The sequence below is a fragment of the Myotis yumanensis genome, unplaced genomic scaffold (assembly GCF_028538775.1).
Source record: "Myotis yumanensis isolate MYYU_CA2020_CCGP unplaced genomic scaffold, mMyoYum1.0.hap1 SCAF_1, whole genome shotgun sequence".
Classification (NCBI taxonomy): Eukaryota; Metazoa; Chordata; class Mammalia; order Chiroptera; family Vespertilionidae; genus Myotis; species Myotis yumanensis.
This window is the reverse complement of record NW_027223752.1, coordinates 783,138-802,447: the sequence shown is the minus strand read 5'-3', so window position 1 is coordinate 802,447 and position 19,310 is coordinate 783,138. Positions and strand designations below refer to the sequence as shown.

The 19,310-nt window shown below is 43.3% G+C and overlaps 1 protein-coding gene across 7 annotated transcripts in view; it reads right to left on the bottom strand.

Annotated features, from left to right (window-relative positions):
* The window catches only part of MARK3 (microtubule affinity regulating kinase 3), a 96,109-nt gene that overhangs the window by 39,355 nt on the left and 37,444 nt on the right, over nt 1-19,310 (bottom strand). For all 7 annotated transcript variants that reach the window (XM_070411683.1, XM_070411663.1, XM_070411649.1 and 4 more), the window contains 2 exons: nt 4,074-4,122; nt 1,505-1,570 (listed from right to left, as the gene is read on the bottom strand). In XM_070411683.1, coding sequence (XP_070267784.1) covers nt 1,505-1,570; nt 4,074-4,122 — 115 coding nt within the window. The remainder of the gene's footprint in view (nt 1-1,504; nt 1,571-4,073; nt 4,123-19,310) is intronic.

Genomic DNA, 19,310 nt, shown 5'->3' with positions numbered 1-19,310 from the left:
AGGAGTATGAAAAAGGGATGTCAGGGGTGTGCCTACTACTTGCTCACAACAGGCTTCTAATCTTTTATTCAATGGTTAACTCACTACAATGAGGCTACAATTTAACTTTTTGTCTTCAGATTTTATAATCTAAATAAAAGTACTAATGAAAAAATAAAACTCTCACCAAAGCAATTTAAGCTATACTGTAGAGTCAAATAGAGTATGTCCCCAGTAGTTTATAATTTTATAACATTAATTAAATTCTTATTTGTTGAGAAAATGCTATGTGTCAGACACTGTGCTAGAAGTAGGAAACACCCAAAGATAAGCAGGACAGCTTCCGACCTCCACAAACTCACACAGGGTCCAACAACTACAAGCCTACCATAAAATGAGAATCTCTGTGACAGACAACAGCTCTAAATACGGCTGTATATATTCATTTCAGAAAAATGTCTACCTTTATATAAATGTGCAGGCAAATAATTACGAGTCCTTAATATTTAAGGAGACTCTAATCACATGCACTATAACCACCACTTCTGGTCGTGGGAAAAGACGGACACCAAGGACATGGAAATCTGATGAGGAAAAGCAGGTCTATTTCAAACAGGCTAACATCCAGGGTTATACTTAAAAATCCAAGTACGTGAAAGAAATAAAATGTGGTGTAGACAAACATACACACACAGGGGAATATTATTCAGTCTTAAAAAGGAAGGAAATCCTGTCACATGCTACAACATAGATGAGCCTTAAGGATATTATGCAAAGTGACATAGGCAGTCAAAAGGACAAAAACGATGATTCCACTCATGTAAGGTCCCTAGAGCAAAGTCATAAAGACAGAAAGCAGCATGCGGCTGCCAGGGACGGGGGTGGAGGGAGCAGAGAGTCAGTGTTTAATGGGACAGAGCTATAGTTTTGCAACATGAAAAAAGCTGTGTGGATAGAGGGTGGTGATGGTTACACAACAATGTGTATTACTTAATGCCACTGAACTGTACACTTTAAGTGGTTAAAATGGTAACTTTTAGCCCTAGCCAGTTTGGCTCAGTGGATAGAGCGTCGGCCTGCGGACTGAAGGGTCCCAGGTTCGATTCTGGCCAAGGGCACATGCCTGGGTTGCGGGCTCGATCCCCAGTGTGGGGAGTGCAAGAGGCAGCCGATCAATGATTCTCTCTCATCATTGATGCTTCTATGTCTCGCTCCCTCTTCCTTCCTCTCTGAAATCAATAAAGAAATATATTTTAAAAAATAAATAAATAAATAAAATAAAATAAAATGGTAACTTTTATGTTGTGCAATTTTACCACAATAAAAAAATCCAAGTATTGGATATCGTCAATTTAAAATGTTAACAGTGAAACAATCACAACCCACAGAACTGCTAACAGCTGGCTTTTCTGATTTTCATCCTAGTGTATGATGACTGTGCATATTAAAGAAACCTTAATAATTATCAATATGGGAATGTACTCTTCCAAAAGGAAAGAAAGAAAAACACATGTAAGTTTCTTACCTCCACTTGCATACTCCATGATTAGGTAGAGTGTTTTGTCAGTTTCGATGACTTCAAATAACTTCACTGGGGGAGGGGAGAGGATACAGAAGAAACAAATGTTTGTATGCAGATACTCGGTACATATAAACTGTAACTACAGAAAGTAATTATTTTCTATTAAAGATTTTAATAGGTGGCCCTCTAAAAACTGCTTTTAGGACATTTATTATATATTACAACAACAGAAAATATTTTGTAAGACCTCGGAATTCCATAAAAATAACAGTTCTTTCTGGGTGCTGCGAGGGTGTTCCTGGCGTGCACGCACAGCCTGGGGGAGTGTGCCTGCCCATCCTCTCCCGTTGCTGGCAGTGCGTCAGTCCCAGTAGCTGCCTGCCCAGCAGCTCTTCCCTTGCGCCTCAGGAAAAGCCTACTTATTTCATATTCAAAAGGCAGGGACTGCTCCCATCAACTCTACTTCTGCAAGTGCAAATCCATTTACTTTTCGTTCTGGCTTCAAGGATATATTTAATTCCATCTGAGCCTTGTATTGCTTGGGAAATATACAATTCTCCAAAAACAAGGTTCCTTTGTTAATATTCTGAAGCCAGAGATGGAAAGAAGTAGAAGGGATTATACTATAATTAACTGAAAAGAACTTTTAAAAGAATTCTTTTCAATGGGCCAGAGTAACTTTATTATATCAGATCCTGTGACAGAGAGAAATAACCTTCCGATTACTGCTAATTCATAAAACCATAAAAAAATCAAAATACACATATTTTTAAATAAAACTGAATTTCTAAAGCTATCAAATCACTATTTTGCATTATCTACTTTATTTTGGTAATACATACTTTAAAATTAAATTTACCGAAGGGTGGGGGAATGCTAGTCTTTTATATTTTGGGGTATTTTCTGATGTTTTAACATAAAAGTAATAGGCCAAATAAAATGCCTAACATAGTATTTAATATATGTTTGTTGAACTAATGAATAAAACTATCATATTTCTAAGATGATATATTTGGGTTATGAAGAAAAATCACTGAGATAAATTTAAGACATATATGCTGGAACACCATCAACATATAAACAAAACCTTTCTCAAATTCCAATGTAAATATTAGCTCTCCTGGGAAAACGACTTTAATCCAATAGTAATTTAAATTTTTAGACATTTAAATCTATTATCAAAGATAATAGATCACACATTTGTAATTCCTTAACTAATAAAGAATTTAAAGATTTTTTTTTTTAAAAAGATAATAGATCAAAGATAGGTCAGTTAGTAATAAGTAGAGAGAACTCTAATCAGGGTACAATTTAATTAATTAAAAAATGAAATAAATATGCTTAAGTTAGCTAGTTCTAGGCAGTAGTAATAAAAAGTGTTTTGGATGAAAAGTTGGAATTTAAAATTCAGAGTTGGCTCTAACCCAAAGGGTTGAAACAAAAAGTGAAGGCTTTCTTTTTATTATATTCCTTGTTATTTTTCTTTTCTCCAAACATATACTTTACTGATTTTAAAATGTACAGTTTTTCACTTTTTAACTAATATCGCTGATAATGGGAAGATGGCTTGGTAGCATTGTTTTTTATTTTAGTTCATAAAACAATAAAGCCTTTTAAATGATGGTGGCTCAGATTGGGTGAAACAGAGCATAGTCTTCTCTTCCTGTGCCACAAGAATTCGTAATAGGCTATCCTTAACATCAAATGTCACCTCTCCCACTTCTGCAAAGTGATTCTGATAGTAAACTGATACAACTGGCTGTCTTAAAAGTTATTTCACTTTTTGTGTATATATTTCACTATTCTTCTAATCAATATTTATTAAGTGTTCACTATGTACATGATAAAAGAGTTATTTTACTCTTGAAGTAATATTTTTAGACTGCAGGAGCTATCACTGTGTAAAGAAGCAGTTATATTATTTTTAAAAAGTTCTATTATGATATGTGGGATCAAAAATTCTCATTGAGATATGTGTACAACAGGTCAGGACTCGGCAGCTTCATACTTTCATAGTGGTCCTGCAATGAGGAGGGCAGGACCAGGGCCCTTCCTCATCTCTGAGCCCACCTCATCACCCGGCAGAGCTGTGCAGAGGACACTAAAACAGATCTGTGCCGTATAAAGCAATTCGTATCAAAATCCCAGTGGATAACTATCCTATGTCTTTTTAAATGGTTCAATGTACAAGTATTTTCTTAGAAAAAAGCTACAGCAAAAGGTCTACCTTTAAAAATCTTAACTCTGACTTAACAGAATTCCCTTCTCTCTAGCTATGAATTAAATATAACTATATTTTCCAATAATTAAAAAAATAGATTATAATCTAATTATAGATGTTTCTACTGCATTAAAACTTTACATTAACATGTGCAGTATCTAAGCTTTTAACCCATCTTTAGTAAATTGCAGAAAGTTAATACAAATGATAAACAATTTGGAGTCTATTTTATTAAGTGTGCCTGGGCTGGGAAGAGGTAAGACATCTCTCTCCTGGAACACGTGATTCACTTTATGAGATACTTTCAAGAATGTATTTAGACCCAAAAATACTTAAGAAAGCAGAAAGTACCTATGTTTGGATGATTTAAAATCTTCATTATTCTTACTTCTCTGAAGAGCTAAAAAACAAACACACAATCCCCTCAGAACAGGTTATTACACATTATCTTCCACTGTTGCAATAGAAATTTACATTTTTACCTAGAGGCCTGATTCATTGGTAACGTTCAGTAGTTCACATCTAAGACTAACATGAAAGCACAGTGTAACCATGAAGAAGCTTTAACCCAACACCACAGCTCAACTCTCTCTTGTGAAAAGCAGAGGTGCCAGGGACCCCACAAGTTGGATGCTACTTTGCTATCGTGAACACAGATAACCGGATTCAGGCAAGAATAGTTTGTGACTAGACTTAGTCTGACTCAGTGTCGCCCCAGGGGTTCTGATTCTGTAAGTCTAAACGCATAGTCCCAGCGAGCTACATCCTGAGTGAATTGGACTTACAATGCCAAGTAATTCTATGAGAGATTTAAGTCCTCACGGGGGGTAGGTCACTTAGCATGGAAGCTGTGAGGGACTTGGTCACTGGCCCTGATCACACTGCCTCGCGGGCTCCCTTTGTACTCGCCATGTGACTTGCTCTGGCTGATGGGACACCATCGAACTTGAAGCAAGCAAGGGCAGGACAAAAGGTTTGCGCAGCGGGGCTTACTTTCTTGGAACGATGTCGTCCTAACATGAAGACAGTTTAGCCTCTTTGAGGATGAAACACTGCACGTAAAGAGACCATGGTTCCACCTGAGGGCAGTCCACCAACTCGCCCCCTGAATGCTGCCGCACAAGGGGACCCAGGGGAGACCAGAATGCACTGCCTCGTCAGGAGCAGCAGAGCTCCCAGGCATCACATGGAGTGAGGAGAACAGTCAACTGCTGCTGTATGAACAGGAGCTGTGAATTCAGAGGAGGAACAGCATGATGGCCAGGACTAATACAAGACGATCTCAGAAAATAACAGGAACTGAGAGGCCATCCCACCCAACCCTCTGGCAAACAAGTGGAGACGAGAAAAAGAGGAAAAGGCCGTCCAAAGTCCGTGGGCAGTCGGGCCAGACCGGGTCTCTCAGCGCACAGTGTCCTGCTACCTGCAGGAGACAGGGCTGAGGCAGCTCTGGAAGGTGAGGAGGGCTGGCCACGTGCAAAAGGAAGCTGCGAGAAGCCACAGGCTCTGGCTGTGCTGGTCCTCGCCTACCGCATCTAATCTAGAGGTGGCCTAGCAGCTAACAACAGAGCACGGAGACACGGATGTATCTGACCTACAAACTGAGCTCAGAGCTTAAAAACACGGAACCAGATGCACAGACTTCCTGTCTGGAAAACTGACTCATCTCCAAAGGCAGGGGAGTGTTTATCACCAACATAAACACCTCCGGTCGCTGCTGTGGCCATTCTCAGATTTGATGTTCCAGATGAGAAGATTGCCACCCTGACAGCCAACCATCAGGCCTGAGTTCTTTCTTAGCTTCCCTCGGCTACACTGACACAGAAACCCCGTTTCCCATCTGTAGGAGTTGAATGAGTAGCTGTAGTTTGAATCTCCCAGTTATTGCCACAACAGCGCAGTCAGAAGAGCTCTAGGTCGGCGGCCTCTGGTTATCCCTCCAACCTCTGCTCAGTTCTTGCTCCGCAACCTCAATTCCTGTCAGGTCCCAGAACACACCCAGCGCTTCCTTTCCTCGAAGTTTTGTCTCCTTTTCATCCTTCCGGTCTCAGGGAGATTCTCTGAAAGCCTCATCCCAGTCTGTCTCCCTTGTTTCACAACATTCTTCTCTAGAGTGTTTTTTAGGTTGGGATGGTACATTTTGGTGGACCTATTTATTGCCATCTCACCATCCACAGAGAGCACAGCTGTCTCCTTTTACTCCCTGCAGCTGAAACAGCTGGCACACACGAGAACCCATCTGCTTGAGAAACGTCTGCAGGAAAGTACTAACGCCCGGGAAGCACGGCGGGAGCCAGCCTCCTTGGCAGTCAGTGACCACACCGCTTGCTACAGAGCTGTGAGGGGTCTGCTGGCCAGAGAGCAGGCTGAAAGAAGGCAATTGTTTTTTGAAATTTCTACTAGTAGTACAGCATTGAAACAAAATAATTAGAACCAAAGAGCAGAAAAAAAGATGGACTATTCTAGGAGTTCAATGTGTTAGATGGTGCCATGGAGGAAACGGGACTACACAGGCCTAAAAAAGGTGCCTCCAGTAGAAACGGGCTCTGTGTGCTCCGGGGGTCTGAGAGGTGTGACCAACGAGAACCAAGTGACCGATCTGGCACAGAGTGTGCTTCCAAGTGTGGACACCAGGCCCCTGATCAATCATGAGGGTCTGGTACCAACTGCAGGTTTCTGGGCCCCACCAGTCACCAGATATGAACTGGTCCTTGAGAATCATTACTTTTCAGCAAGCACCCCAGGTCTAGTAGTTTTTTGTTCTTTTTAAAATATATATTTTTAAATTAATTTCAGAAGGAGGGAAGGAGAGGGAAGGAGGGAGGGAGGGAGGGAGAGAGAGGAAGGGAGGGAGGGAGAGAGAGAAACATCAATAATGAGAGAGCATCATTTATCGCCTGCCTACTGGACACCCCCACTGGAGATCGAGCCCACAACCCGGGCATGCGACCTGACCAGGAACTGAACCTTGACCTCCTGGTTAGGTCAATACTCAACCACTGAGCCACGCCATTGGGCAGGTGTGGTAGTTTTTAAGTAGGTCCACAAATTCCTTGACAATCTTGCCCTCAGAAGGAAGAACTTAATATCTCCCCCTTTGAGTATAGGGGGCACTTAGTGATTTGCTTCTAAGGAGCAGAGTAAGGCACTGTGGCTCGGTGAGGACAGGAGTTCCCAGATGGACAGGCCCGGGTGGCAGGGAGACCTCACGCCCACAGCTGGGCAAGTGCAGTCTCCTGAGGGCAGCCAGGCGAGGCCTTTGGAAGCGATCGCCAGCCCCGCACAAATCTGCGGAGGCCTGCGCTGTGGCTCTAACCCAGGAGTCCTCAAACTACAGCCCATGGGCCACATGCAAATACAAATATTGTATTTGTTCTCGTTTTGTTTTTTTACTTCAAAATAAGATATGTGCAGTGTGCATAGGAATTTGTTCATAGTTTTTTTTTAAACTATAGTCCGGCCCTCCAACGGTCTGAGGGACAGTGAACTGGCTCCCTGTTTAAAAAGTTTGAGGACCCCTGCTCTAACCGAAGAGCACCTGAGTCAGACCCGCGCAGCTGTCACTCCCTAACACATGACTCAGAAACTTCGAGGTAACAACGCTGCGTTTAAGTTGCTAAGCTTTGGAGTAATCTGCTAGAGAGCAGTAGATGACTGCTACACTACAGACAGCACATGAGGGTTCCTGAGTTACAGCAGGCGTCACACAGAGACGAGCTGTGAAAACAGGAGATGTACAAGCTTAACTGTGCAGGCAGAAAGAGCCGCCCAAGGTTCCCTAACAGGCAGTCTCTATCAGAATCATCCTAACCTCTAGCAGGCAGAAATGAGTTAATACACTTACACCAAGTCAAGCACGAGGCTAACAGTTACCAAGTGCCGTGTCTGAAGCAGAGCCAGAAGCTTCACATCCATGATCACATCTAACAGAATCGCCCACCTGTCGGGTGACTGAGAAAGTGAAGAAACTGGTCCCAGGACTCCCCCCAGCTAGGAGGTGCCAGAGCCGGGACTCGGAGCTGTCTGACTCCAAAGTCCACACGCATCGCAGGATTCCATGCAAATCCCTTCAAAATCTTCAAGTAATATAATTGATAGATTACAAGCTGCTGCTATAGAAAACCCCAGAGCAATAGATGGCTGGCAGAGAACTTTTTAAAAAGTCAACAATTTGCATATGTGATAATGCCAGAGATATCATGTATTCAGATCAACTGTGAGCCTGATGGCTAAAGATAGTTAAATTTGCACAGAAATAATTTATTAAAGAAAACTGGAACATTAGACATCCCCATCAGAGCTGTAAAAATAAGTTTTTAAAGTTTTGTTATAAAAGAACATTTAAGAGAAATTTATCTATTTCTACTATCTTAATTCAACTTATTTTTATACATTTCCTTTCATCTTATGCAGTTGCTGGTTGTAAAAAATAAAATGAATACACCTTGGCTGGTGTGGTTCACTTGGAGTATCGTCCCATACCCGAAGGTCTCAGGTTCGATTCTTGGTCAGGACACGTACCTAGGTGTCAGGTTCGATCCCCGGCCCCAGTTGGTCATGTGCGGAGGCAACCAGTCGATATTCTGCTCTCCCATCAATGTTTTTCTGTTACCCTCCTGACTTTCCCCTCTCTCCAAGAATCAATGAACATGGACTTGGGTGAGTATTAAAAACAAAACAAAAACCCAGAAGTGTATAAAGTGAAAGAATTCTCTCTTCACCGAGCAATCAGCACCCTCCACACATCATCACATCCTCTTGTCCTCTAGGAACTGGTACACAGGAGCCAAACACACATCTCAGAAGGGAAAAACTCGGGACTCTGGTGATCAGAATTCTAAGGACACCAAACCTACCACATCACATAATAAACAAGTGTGCCAATAGTCAGAACTTGGGATGTATAGGAATTCCCTTTAGAAAAAGACAATTTTACCAAACAATATAAAAGTGAAATGAGCACATAACAGAGAGCTTGGGGGCACAGGGGAGTTCTCGACATAAAAGTGTGACCTACACTCCATGAGGTGCTGAGACCCCCTTCTGCACACGGAGGTCTGAGACAAAAGGGACAGGCCAGGAGGCGAATGACAATGTGTGTGAGAAATAATAGAAGGAGGAAATGACCGCCCTCTTCTTTAGTAGGAAAGAGCTGCATTGTAAATCCAAGATGAGTGAGTACATATCTAGCAGCCTTGGGTGGAGAAGGAGACACGGTCAGGAAATATTCAGAGGGTAAGAGGAGGGGGGCTGTTGAAGCTGACACCCATGTTGCTGGATACGGATGCCACCGAGACAGGGAAGACACAATGGCTGAAAAGGCAAGGCCGGCTGAGGCTGGTTTCCAGACACCCCGTGAGGGGCAGTTAGGTGAGGATAGTGAGAGCACAGTTTGCATTTGGTGTTTAGGTCTGAAGCTCAGGACATAAATCTGGGTACAGATTTCCAAATTCTGGGCTAAGATTCCCAGTGCAAAGAGAGCACCCTCGGAAGGAAATGACACTCCTCACTGTGCAGAAGGAAGAGATGGGCTGGCCCGGGGACACATATTTCAGAGAGAAGAGCCCACAATGTGAACTCAGAACAGGCAGGGAGAGAATGAAGTCCAGACGCTGGAGTCGCAGACCAGCCTGCGGGGTCAGAAGTCGTTTATGTGATCCTAGGATCCAGGTCCTAGATCCCAGAGCACCTCTGGATGCTTCCTGAAGGAACAACAAATGAGGACACACCTGCCTTCCCTCGTCAATGAACAGAAACTGTCCCTTTGTCTCACTAACCACGCTGAGCACAGCACCTCTGCTGAATGAAAGAACAACTCCAAGACCCTCTCAGGCAAAACCAAGGAAGAGGAGCTGGCAAAAGCCCAGGGTTCGTGGAGAAGGAATTGTCAAGAAAATGCATTGCTGAGAAGAAAAGAAAAAATGTGTCTTTACTTCTCTACACAGAGAAAATCTCTGGAAGGACCAATAGAGACTGATGCCACTGGTTGTCCCAAGGGCAGCGCCCTGGGTGCTGGGAGTCAAGGGGTAGATGAAGATTCTTTCTATACTTTCTGTGCCCGTTGAACTACATACCTATATCACCCATCTCCCCCACCTCTGAATTTTAAGGAAATGGGTTGAGGAACAAAGAAAAGCGGGGTTTTGTTGATTTAGCGAAGAGATTCCTGAAAACAACAAGTAGATAAAAATCGCTGTGTTTTGATCACTTAGCGAGGAGAGCTTACTATTGCTTTGCATCATGTAAACCAAGGCTGTTTGCTGGTGGGTGAAAGGAAAGCCAATCTCCAGGCAATCAATCAGCTCAAAGTCAAGCAAATACGAGAACTGGCTCAGGAGGCAAAATTTAAGGCCGATTCAATCACTTTTAGAACCACCCTAACATTAAAATAAAGAACAAAATAAGAGAGTCAACAAATGATAGGGAAATACAATAATTATCAGCATCATTAAAGACCATTTGTTGAACACTGGCCCAAAGGGCCATTAGATATTTATAACATCATTCTCGGGCATACAAAATTATCAACTTAAACATTATGTTGCTCTGAAAAAAAGTTCCTAGATTTATTGAATTTCAAGTCCCGCCTACAGTTGCTTTGGCAGGCAGGGCCAGATCAAATGATACGGCCCTGGGGTCAGACATTCCCCACCCCTGGTGTAAATGTGCTGCAATGTATTGAACCACAATTTTACTGATGCCATTTGATTACTGCTAAAGTTTTGCTATTATCACATTACAGTGGTCACCCCTGAGATAAACATCCCTGCACATGTACTGGCAGGGTAGATGCCTAGAAATCCAATAGGGGCCAAAGGGCACACATGCTTGTAACACTTTGCTAGTGCTTTATTATTATCTAAAAATATAATTTACAGCATTGTCAAAATTATGAGATTTCCTGTTTCTCTACACTCTGGTCAACACTATGTGCTATCAGCTTTTGCATATCTTTAGGATTAGGATGGTGAACATTTTTACTTGAATACTGACAGTCTGTCCTATTAACTACCTAAGTGGATCTTCTGATTACTTTTACTAGGTTATATGGTCCTCTTTCTTTTTTTTGTTTTGTTTTAATCCTCATCCGAGGATATTTTTTTCCATTGATTTTTAGAGAGAGTGAAAGGGGGAGAGGAGAAGGGCAGAGAGAGAGAGAAAAAAACCAATGTGAGAGAGACACTTAGGTTGGTTGCCTCCCACATGAGCCTAATTTGGGGGGGGGGGGGGGGGAGATAGGGAGTGAACCTGCAATCCAGGTATGTGCCCTTGCCCTTGACCCAGAATCAAACCTGGGACCCTTCGGACCTTAGGCTGATGCTCTAAAAACTAAGCAAAATTGGCCAGGTCTACTGTTTCTTATCAATTTACAAGACTTTTATATAAACAGTTGATTGTTAAATAGGGTGGGGGGGTAGAGGCACTGACCCCCACAGTCAAAAATCAACATGAAACTTTTATTTTTATTTATTGCTTTTAGAGAGAGCAAGGGAGAGAGAGGAAGAGCAAGAGAGGAGGAGGGAGGAAAAAAGGGAGGGTGAGACGGGAGAGAGGGAGAGAAGGAGGGAGGGAGGGGAAGAGGAAAAGAGAGAGATGGATTTGTTGTTAAGCTTATTTATGCATTCATTGGTTGATTATTTTCTTTTATTAATCCTCATTTGAGGATATTTTTTCCATTGATTTTTGAGAGAGAGTGGGTGGGAGGGAAGGAGGAAAGGAAACATTGATGTGAAAGAGGCACATCCATTGCTTGTCTCTCGAATGTGCCCCAACCAGGGTATCAAATCTGCAACCCAGGTCATGCCTTTGACTGGAAATCGAACCTGAAACTCTTCTGTGCATGGACTGACCACTTAGCTACACCGGCCAGGACCACTGATTGATTCTTTTTTTTTTTTTTTTTTTTTAATATATTTTATTGATTTTTCACAGAGTGGAAGGGAGAGAGATAGAGAGTTAGAAACATCGATGAGAGAGAAACATCGATCAGCTGCCTCCTGCACATCTCCCACTGGGGATGTGCCCGCAACCCACATACATGCCCTTGACCGGAATCGAACCTGGGACCTTTCAGTCCGCAGGCCGACGCTCTATCCACTGAGCCAAACCGGTTTCGGCCACTGATTGATTCTTGTATGTGCCCTGACTGGGGATCGAAACTGCAACCTTGGTGTATCGGGACAATGCTCTAATCAAATGAGCCACCTAGCCAGGGCCTTGGAAATGCACATGTAACTTTTGACTCCCCAGAAACTTAGCTGTGGGAAGTTGATTCCAAGACCCCTGGCGGATACCCAAATCTACAGATGTTCAAGTGTCATATATAAAATAGCATAAGTCAGCACATATAGTCGGCCCTTGGCATCAGTGGACTCCCAAACATAGATGGAAAACAGTTCAAGTGTTGGGGGGGGGGGGGGGGGGGGATCAGGTATAGGTGGACCTGCACAGTCCAAACCTGTGTTGTTCAGGAGTCAATTGCAGGAGGAAGTAAGACCTGTCTGCCATGGCATCAATGTTGAGTACTTATCCAAAGTCACCAGGATCCCCTTTTCTTTGCTCACTCGGCAGGAGCAATCCTTCCAACCTCTCCCACTATTTTATCTACTATTGAATTCGTGAGGTCTATCACATTTGGCTAAATACATACTGTTTTCTAATCTTTCTTTTTTAAAATCCTCACCTGAGGATATTTTTTCCCATTGATTTTTTAGAGAAAGTGGAAGGGAGGGAGGGAGGGAGGGAGGGGGGGAAGGAGGGAGGGAGGGGGGGAGGGAAGGAGGGAGGGGGGGAGGGAAGGAGGGAGGGGGGGAAGGAGGGGGGGAAGGAGGGAGGGGGGAGGGAAGGAGGGAAGGAGGGAGGGAAGGAGGGAGGGGGGGAAGGAGGGATGGGGGGAGGGAAGGAGGGAGGGGGGGAAGGAGGGAGGGGGGAGGGAAGGAGGGAGGGGGGAGGGAAGGAGGGAGGGGGGAGGGAAGGAGGGGGGGAGGGAAGGAGGGAAGGAGGGAGGGAAGGAGGGAGGGAGGGGGAGGGAAGGAGGGAGGGGGAGAAGGAGGGAGGGAGGGAGGGGGGAGGGAAGGAGGGAGGGGGGAAGGAGGGAGGGAGGGAAGGAGGGAGGGGGGGAAGGAGGGAGGGAGGGGGGGAGGGAGGGAAGGAGGGAGGGGGGAGGGAGGGAGGGGGGAAGGAGGGGGGAAGGAGGGAGGGAGGGGGGAGGGAGGGAGGGGGGAAGGAGGGGGGGAAGGAGGGAGGGAGGGGGGAGGGAAGGAGGGGGGGAGGGAAGGAGGGGGGGAGGGAGGGGGGAGGGAGGGAGGGAGGGGGGAGGGAGGGAGGGGTGAGAAAGACACATGGATTGTTGCCTCCCTCACAAGCCCCAACCGCGGAGCCGGGAATCCTGCAACCCTGTGATCCTTCGGTGCGTGGGCCCATGGACACTCTAACCGTGAGAAACACAGGCCAGGGTTCTAATTTTTTTTTTAATCCTCACCTGAGGATATGCTTTTATTAATTTTAGAGAGAGAAGGGAGAAAGAGAAACATCCACTGGTTGCCTCCCATAAGCACCCTACTGGGGATCGAACCCACAACCTTTTCGGTGTACGAGATGACACTCCAACCAACTGAGCCACCCAGCCAGGGCGTTTCTCATTTTTATTTATAAAAGTAGCACATATACACAGTTTTAAAAGGCAAACTACTGCCCGGCGGGCGTGCCTCAGTGGTGAAGCATCAACCTATGAACCAGGAGATGACAGTTAGATTCCTGTTCAGGGCACATGCCTGGGTTAGGAGCTCGATCCCCAGGGTGGGGTGTGCAGGAGGCAGCCAATCAAGCAATCTCTCTCATCATTGATGTTTCTATATCTCTCTCCCTCCCTTCCTCTCTGAAATCAATAAAAGCCTATTTTTTTAAAAATCCCTGATCTTTAAATAATAATAAAACAGCCCTGGGCAGTTTTGCTCAGTGGTTAGAGCATTGGCCTGCAGACTGAAGGGTCCTGGGTTTGATTCTGGTCAAGGGCACATGCCCAAGTTGCGGATTAGGTCCCCAGTGGGGGGCGTGCAGCAGGCAGCCGATCAATGATTCTCTCTCATCATTGATGTTTCTATCTCTCCCTCTCTGAAATCAATTAAAATATAATAACAATAATAATAATAAAATGGCAAACTAATGTAATATCTCTCTCCACCCTCAATTCTTGTTCACAAGGGCAAACACTTTCAAAACTTATTTGCGGCCCAGCTGATGTGGCTCGGTGGTTGAGCATCAACCCTTAAACCAGGTCAGGGTTTGATTCCCGGTCAGGGCACATGCACAGATTTCGGGCTTGATCCCCAGGGGGTGTGTGCAGGAGGCAGCCGATTGATGATTCTCATCATTGATGTTTCTACCTCTCTCCTTCTCCTTCTTCTGAAATCAACAAAAACATATAAAAAATATTAAAACAAAAAATACCAAAAAACAGCAACACTGGAATTTGCTGCCTTACTTCTAAATATCATGCTTATGGGGCTTTTGAATGATTGTTTAGCCCCAGGCCCATGTTATCTACTGATTTCTTCATATGAGCAGTGAAGATTTGGCTCTTATATCCCGTCCTCCAACTCACATAACCATGCCTCCTTCCTCCTAATAAGTTATATTTGGCTAAATTACTACATTTACATCATATAAATATTATTTACAACCATGCCAGAAATATATTTCCATGTTTTAATTTTTAATGTTATTTTTTGTTTCTTTAGAGCTAACAACTGCCTCAGTTATTTTGTTCACTTAAGTTTGCCATGTACCTGTCACTTTACTAATTCACCCTTAAACTTTGTGGCAGAAGTGTAAATCTCTCCAACAGTCAAGTAACCCTTTTCCCTTGCAGGTATTCATACTCTGGAGGCCTTGGTCCTGTTCTCAAGACCCACTGTGCTGGACTTCCTGTTCTGGATCCCATGCTTTGCTCTTTCTTGGTCTTCTCTCTTGCTGTGGTGAAATCTATACCACCAACAGCTCCTGAGCAAGGGCAAGTAAGTGGTTAATTTTAAGACCTTGCATACTCAGGATGTTTTGATTCTGTCTACATTTGATTGAGACAGTTGGGCTGGGTAAAAAATTCTAAAGTTAGAATTATTTTCTCTCAGAAAATACCCCCACCCAGCTTAAATGAGATATAACTGACATATAATATTGTGTAAGTTTTAGGTTTACAATGTGCTAAATTGATAGACATATATATTATCAAACCTTTACCACAATAAAGTTAACACATCCTTCACCTTACAAATTACAATTTTGTTGTTATTGTTATGGTGAGAACATATGAATCTACTCTCATAGCAACCTTCAAGCATACAACACAGTAATATTAGCTACTGTCGCCATGCTGCACATTAGGTCACCAGAACTTATCCACCTTATAATTGTTTATACCTTTAACCACCATTTGCCCATTTCACCCAACCCCAACCCCTGGCAACCACTGTTTCTATGAGTTTGGTTTTTTAAGATTCCACATATAAAGAAGATATAGTATTTGTCTCTTTCTGACTTAACTTAGAATAATGTCCTTAAGCCTATCCATGTTGTGGCAAATAGCAGGATTTCCTCCTCTTTTTCTTTTTTTCTGGTTGAATAATATTCCTGTGTGTGTGTGTGTGAGAGAGAGAGAGATTTCTGCAAACGGGTCCATGCTATGTTCTAAGTTTAATCTATGTAGAAACTTGGCTCTTCAGTGACTTTCCTAAACTAGCACCACGTGCTCCCTCTGCGGTCTCCCTCTTCCTTCCCCTGGTGCATTACCTTTGCCTTTCCCTTTCCTGAGCTCCAAGGGCCTTTCTTTTGTTTTGTAACTTGTTTCCTGAGCCTATGAAGCCCAACTGGCTCATTTTTACTACTCTGTAACTTTCTAAATAAACTTTCTCTTATAATTTGAGAAAAAAATAGCCCAATGAATCACTGGTAGAATTAAAAATAAATTTTAATATTCTCAATTCTCAATCTACTCTTAATATCAAGCTTCTTATTATTATTTCCTGCCAAAGAGAAAATAAGTCTGGCAATAAATTAAAAAGTTTCCCAGAAGGCAGGAACAGCACCAAAGCTGGGTTTTCTTCATTTCTATTACTGCTTTTGAAACCTGACAATGAAGAAATATACATCCATTATTTATTTATTTATTCCTAGCTGGTTTGGCTCAGTGGATGGAGTATCGGCCTGCGGATTGAAGGGTCTCGGGTTCGATTCCATTCAAGGGGACATGCTCGGGTTGCGGGCTCAATCCCCAGTGCAGGGCATGAAGGAGGCAGCCAATCAATGATTCTCTCTCATCATTGATGTTCCTATCTCTCTCCTTCTCCCTTCCTCTCTGAAATCAATAAAAATACATATTTTAAAAAAAAGAAAAAATATATACATCCATTTTTAGTCTCAATACATCAAATATGTATAATCAAGAAGGACTTGTCTTCAATTTCACTTACCACACTCTGTTTCTATCAGTGTACCAGATCCATCACACTGATCCCAATACAGATGCCAGATTGTCAATAATATTCAGGACTAATAACCACTTTTCTTAATGGCCCGAATTGTTAGCCTGCTACAAGTCAACATGAAAAGAGGAAGGTATTAAGACAGGAAAAGATGAATAGACTTGTTCAATGAAAATGACTTGTGCTTCGCCTGATGGGGAAGGGGAAGGAAAGAAGTGAAGACACTGGGGAAGGAGTCATTCCCAGGAGAGTCGGAGAGAGGAGGAAACAGTCATCAGTGGCAGCAGTCTAAGACTTAGGACGCTGGGGGAGGTTAGCTTTAGGAAGGGAAGGGAAATGACTAACTTTGAGGGTAACCAAAGAAAGTCTAGGGGCCATTCTCACCTGGGCTGTGCATTGGGGATCCCTCAGACACATCCTGGAGCCATCAAGCCAGGACCTCTGGGAATTTTGGCGGCGGGGGGGGTAGGGTGGGGATGGATTTTGAAGAAAACATTTTTTAAATATTATATGGTAAATTTATTTATTTTTAACGGGATTTACTGGGGTGACGTTAATAAAATTATATAAATTTCAAGTATACAATTCTATACTACATCCTCTGCCTATTGTATTATGTGTTCACCACCCCAAGTTGTTTTTGGTTTTTAAAATTCCACGATGATTCCAATGCACAACTAGGCTGAAACGACTGGTTTAAGGAGGCTGAAGCAAAGTGCCCCACATAAGCCAGTGGTGGTAGCAGCACAAGTAGTTCCATCGTGGACCACATGAAAAGCATGGGCTGGTCCCTGATCTGACCCACGACTCAGATGCCCTGAGATGCCAAATAGGCCGCACAGCTACAGAACCCTAAGCACTGACAGCGGCTCCAAAACAAACACCGGCTTTAAAAAGAAAAAAGCCTGAGTGGGTGTAAGCAGGATTTCTCCACAAAAAACCCCAAAACCCTGATAAAAGGAATCTAGTCCTGGCTGGTTTTCTCAATGGTTAGAGTGTTGACCCAAGGACCAAAGGGTTGGAAGGTTCGATTCCTGGTCAAGAACACAGTTCAATCCCTGGCCGGGGCTCATGCAGAGTCAATAATGCTTCAATAATCATTTGGCAACCTACTGTATATTTAGCATAGATTTGAAATTCATGTTCATTCTTTTTTTTGTCCTTAATAATTTTGGTTAAATTTCTTAAAACATGGGGATTTCCCTTTCTCTCTTACTGAGAGTCTAGATTGCAGAATGGTGCTTGCACTTTACTCAAAAAATGCTTTACTACTGGGCCAGCAGGATCAACTAAAGGGTGTATTCTCCACTAAAGGGCCTGGTCAGATAGTTTAACTTGATGAATTTCCTTGTCCAATTTATACAGCATTGAACTAGAAGTGATAGCGAATACAAAGACTCATTATTTTAAAAATACCCCAATAGACTGGAATTATGGCAGAAAACCAGTATTAACACAAATAAAAGAAATTCAGGTAAGAAAAAAAATCAACAATACGCATGAAATAAACTAGGCCTATATTCAAGGCAATTATTCCTGGGGCTGGCCCAAGAAGCGAAGTATTTACTCAGGAGACTGAACCAAGAGCCAAAATAAGCTTGCTATGTTTGCAGTAGTAGATTTAACCTCTATAACTCCATATGGCAGAATAGAGAACAGTGTTGAATAAGTTTCTAAAAGACAGATCGGCCCTAGCCGGTTTGGCTCAGTGGATAGAGCGTCGGCCTGTGGACTGAAGGGTCCCGGGTTCGATTCCGGTCAAGGGCATGTACCTTGGTTGCGGGCACATCCCCAGTGGGGGGTGTGCAGGAGGCAGCTGATCGATGTTTCTCTCTCATCGATGTTTCTAGCTCTCTATCCCTCTCCCTTCCTCTCTGTAAAAAATCAATAAAATATATTTTTAAAAAAATAAATAAAAATAAAAGACAGATCGATACTAGAGCAAATGAAAAGGAAAAAAAGCTAATAAATAGAGCATCTGACACTGGAAAAGATGGCATAGTAAGGAGCGGCCTGCATTCCTAATGTGTTTAAAGCTGGCTAACTGACCAGCTACTGTAATATACATTTAAAAAATCAATTATTGCCAAAACCGGTTTGGCTCAGTAGATAGAGCGTCGGCCTGCGGACTGAAAGGTCCCGGGTTCGATTCCGGTCAAGGGCATGTACCTGGGTTGCGGGCACATCCCCCGTGGGAGATGTGCAGGAGGCAGCTGGTCGGTGTTTCTCTCCCATCGATGTTTCTAACTATCTATCTCTCTCCCTTCCTCTCTGTAAAAAATCAATAAAATACATTTAAAAAAAAAAAAAAGTCATAAAAAAAAAATCAATTATTTCATTACATGTTACAAATTTGTTTTTAATTAAATGGTTCCAGTTTAAGAAACCACTTAATTACTGCAGTGTTGACACAAGGATTCATCGTGTCAATCCTACAGTAAATTCATCGTGTCACAGTATGTTGACATTTGAGTTTCTGCCACCAAGAACACTGAACAATGAAATCTCAGTCATATGAACCCAGAGGAAGGCTAGGGAATCACTGACAATTTTACTCCACAGATGGCCGTTCCTTAGAAGGGCTGAGGCATTCAAGACTCCTGGCCTGGCCGACATAACCTCCAGCTCACAGTCCTCCAGTTCAGGGCCCCATACTGCTCTGCATAACCCCCCAGGCCTGCGTAGCCCCCACTGCCTCTGCTGCTCAGCCTACGTGTGCACCAACACTGAGAACGCCAGTGTCAACACTGCAGTGACAGCTGCAAAGGTCTTTCCCTTCTTTGTTACTTGGTGAAAATATTTAGATCCTTCAAGGCAGAGGTAAAACTTACTGCAAACCACATGGGTTCAGAGTCAGCAGTCCTATGTATCTTTTCATCTCACTGTTGATATCGTATCTTTTACCATCCTTTGCAATAAATCAGTAACCTGGTGGGTAAACAGGGTTTCTTGAGTTCTGTGAGCCCAGAAAGGGATCATTGGAACCCACAATGTGTAGCTGGTCAGTAGAAGCACAGGCATCTGAGGTGGAGGGCAGTGTTATGGGACTGAACCCTTTACCTGCCAAATCTGATTCTACCTCCGGGTAGATCGGGTCAGAACTGAGTTG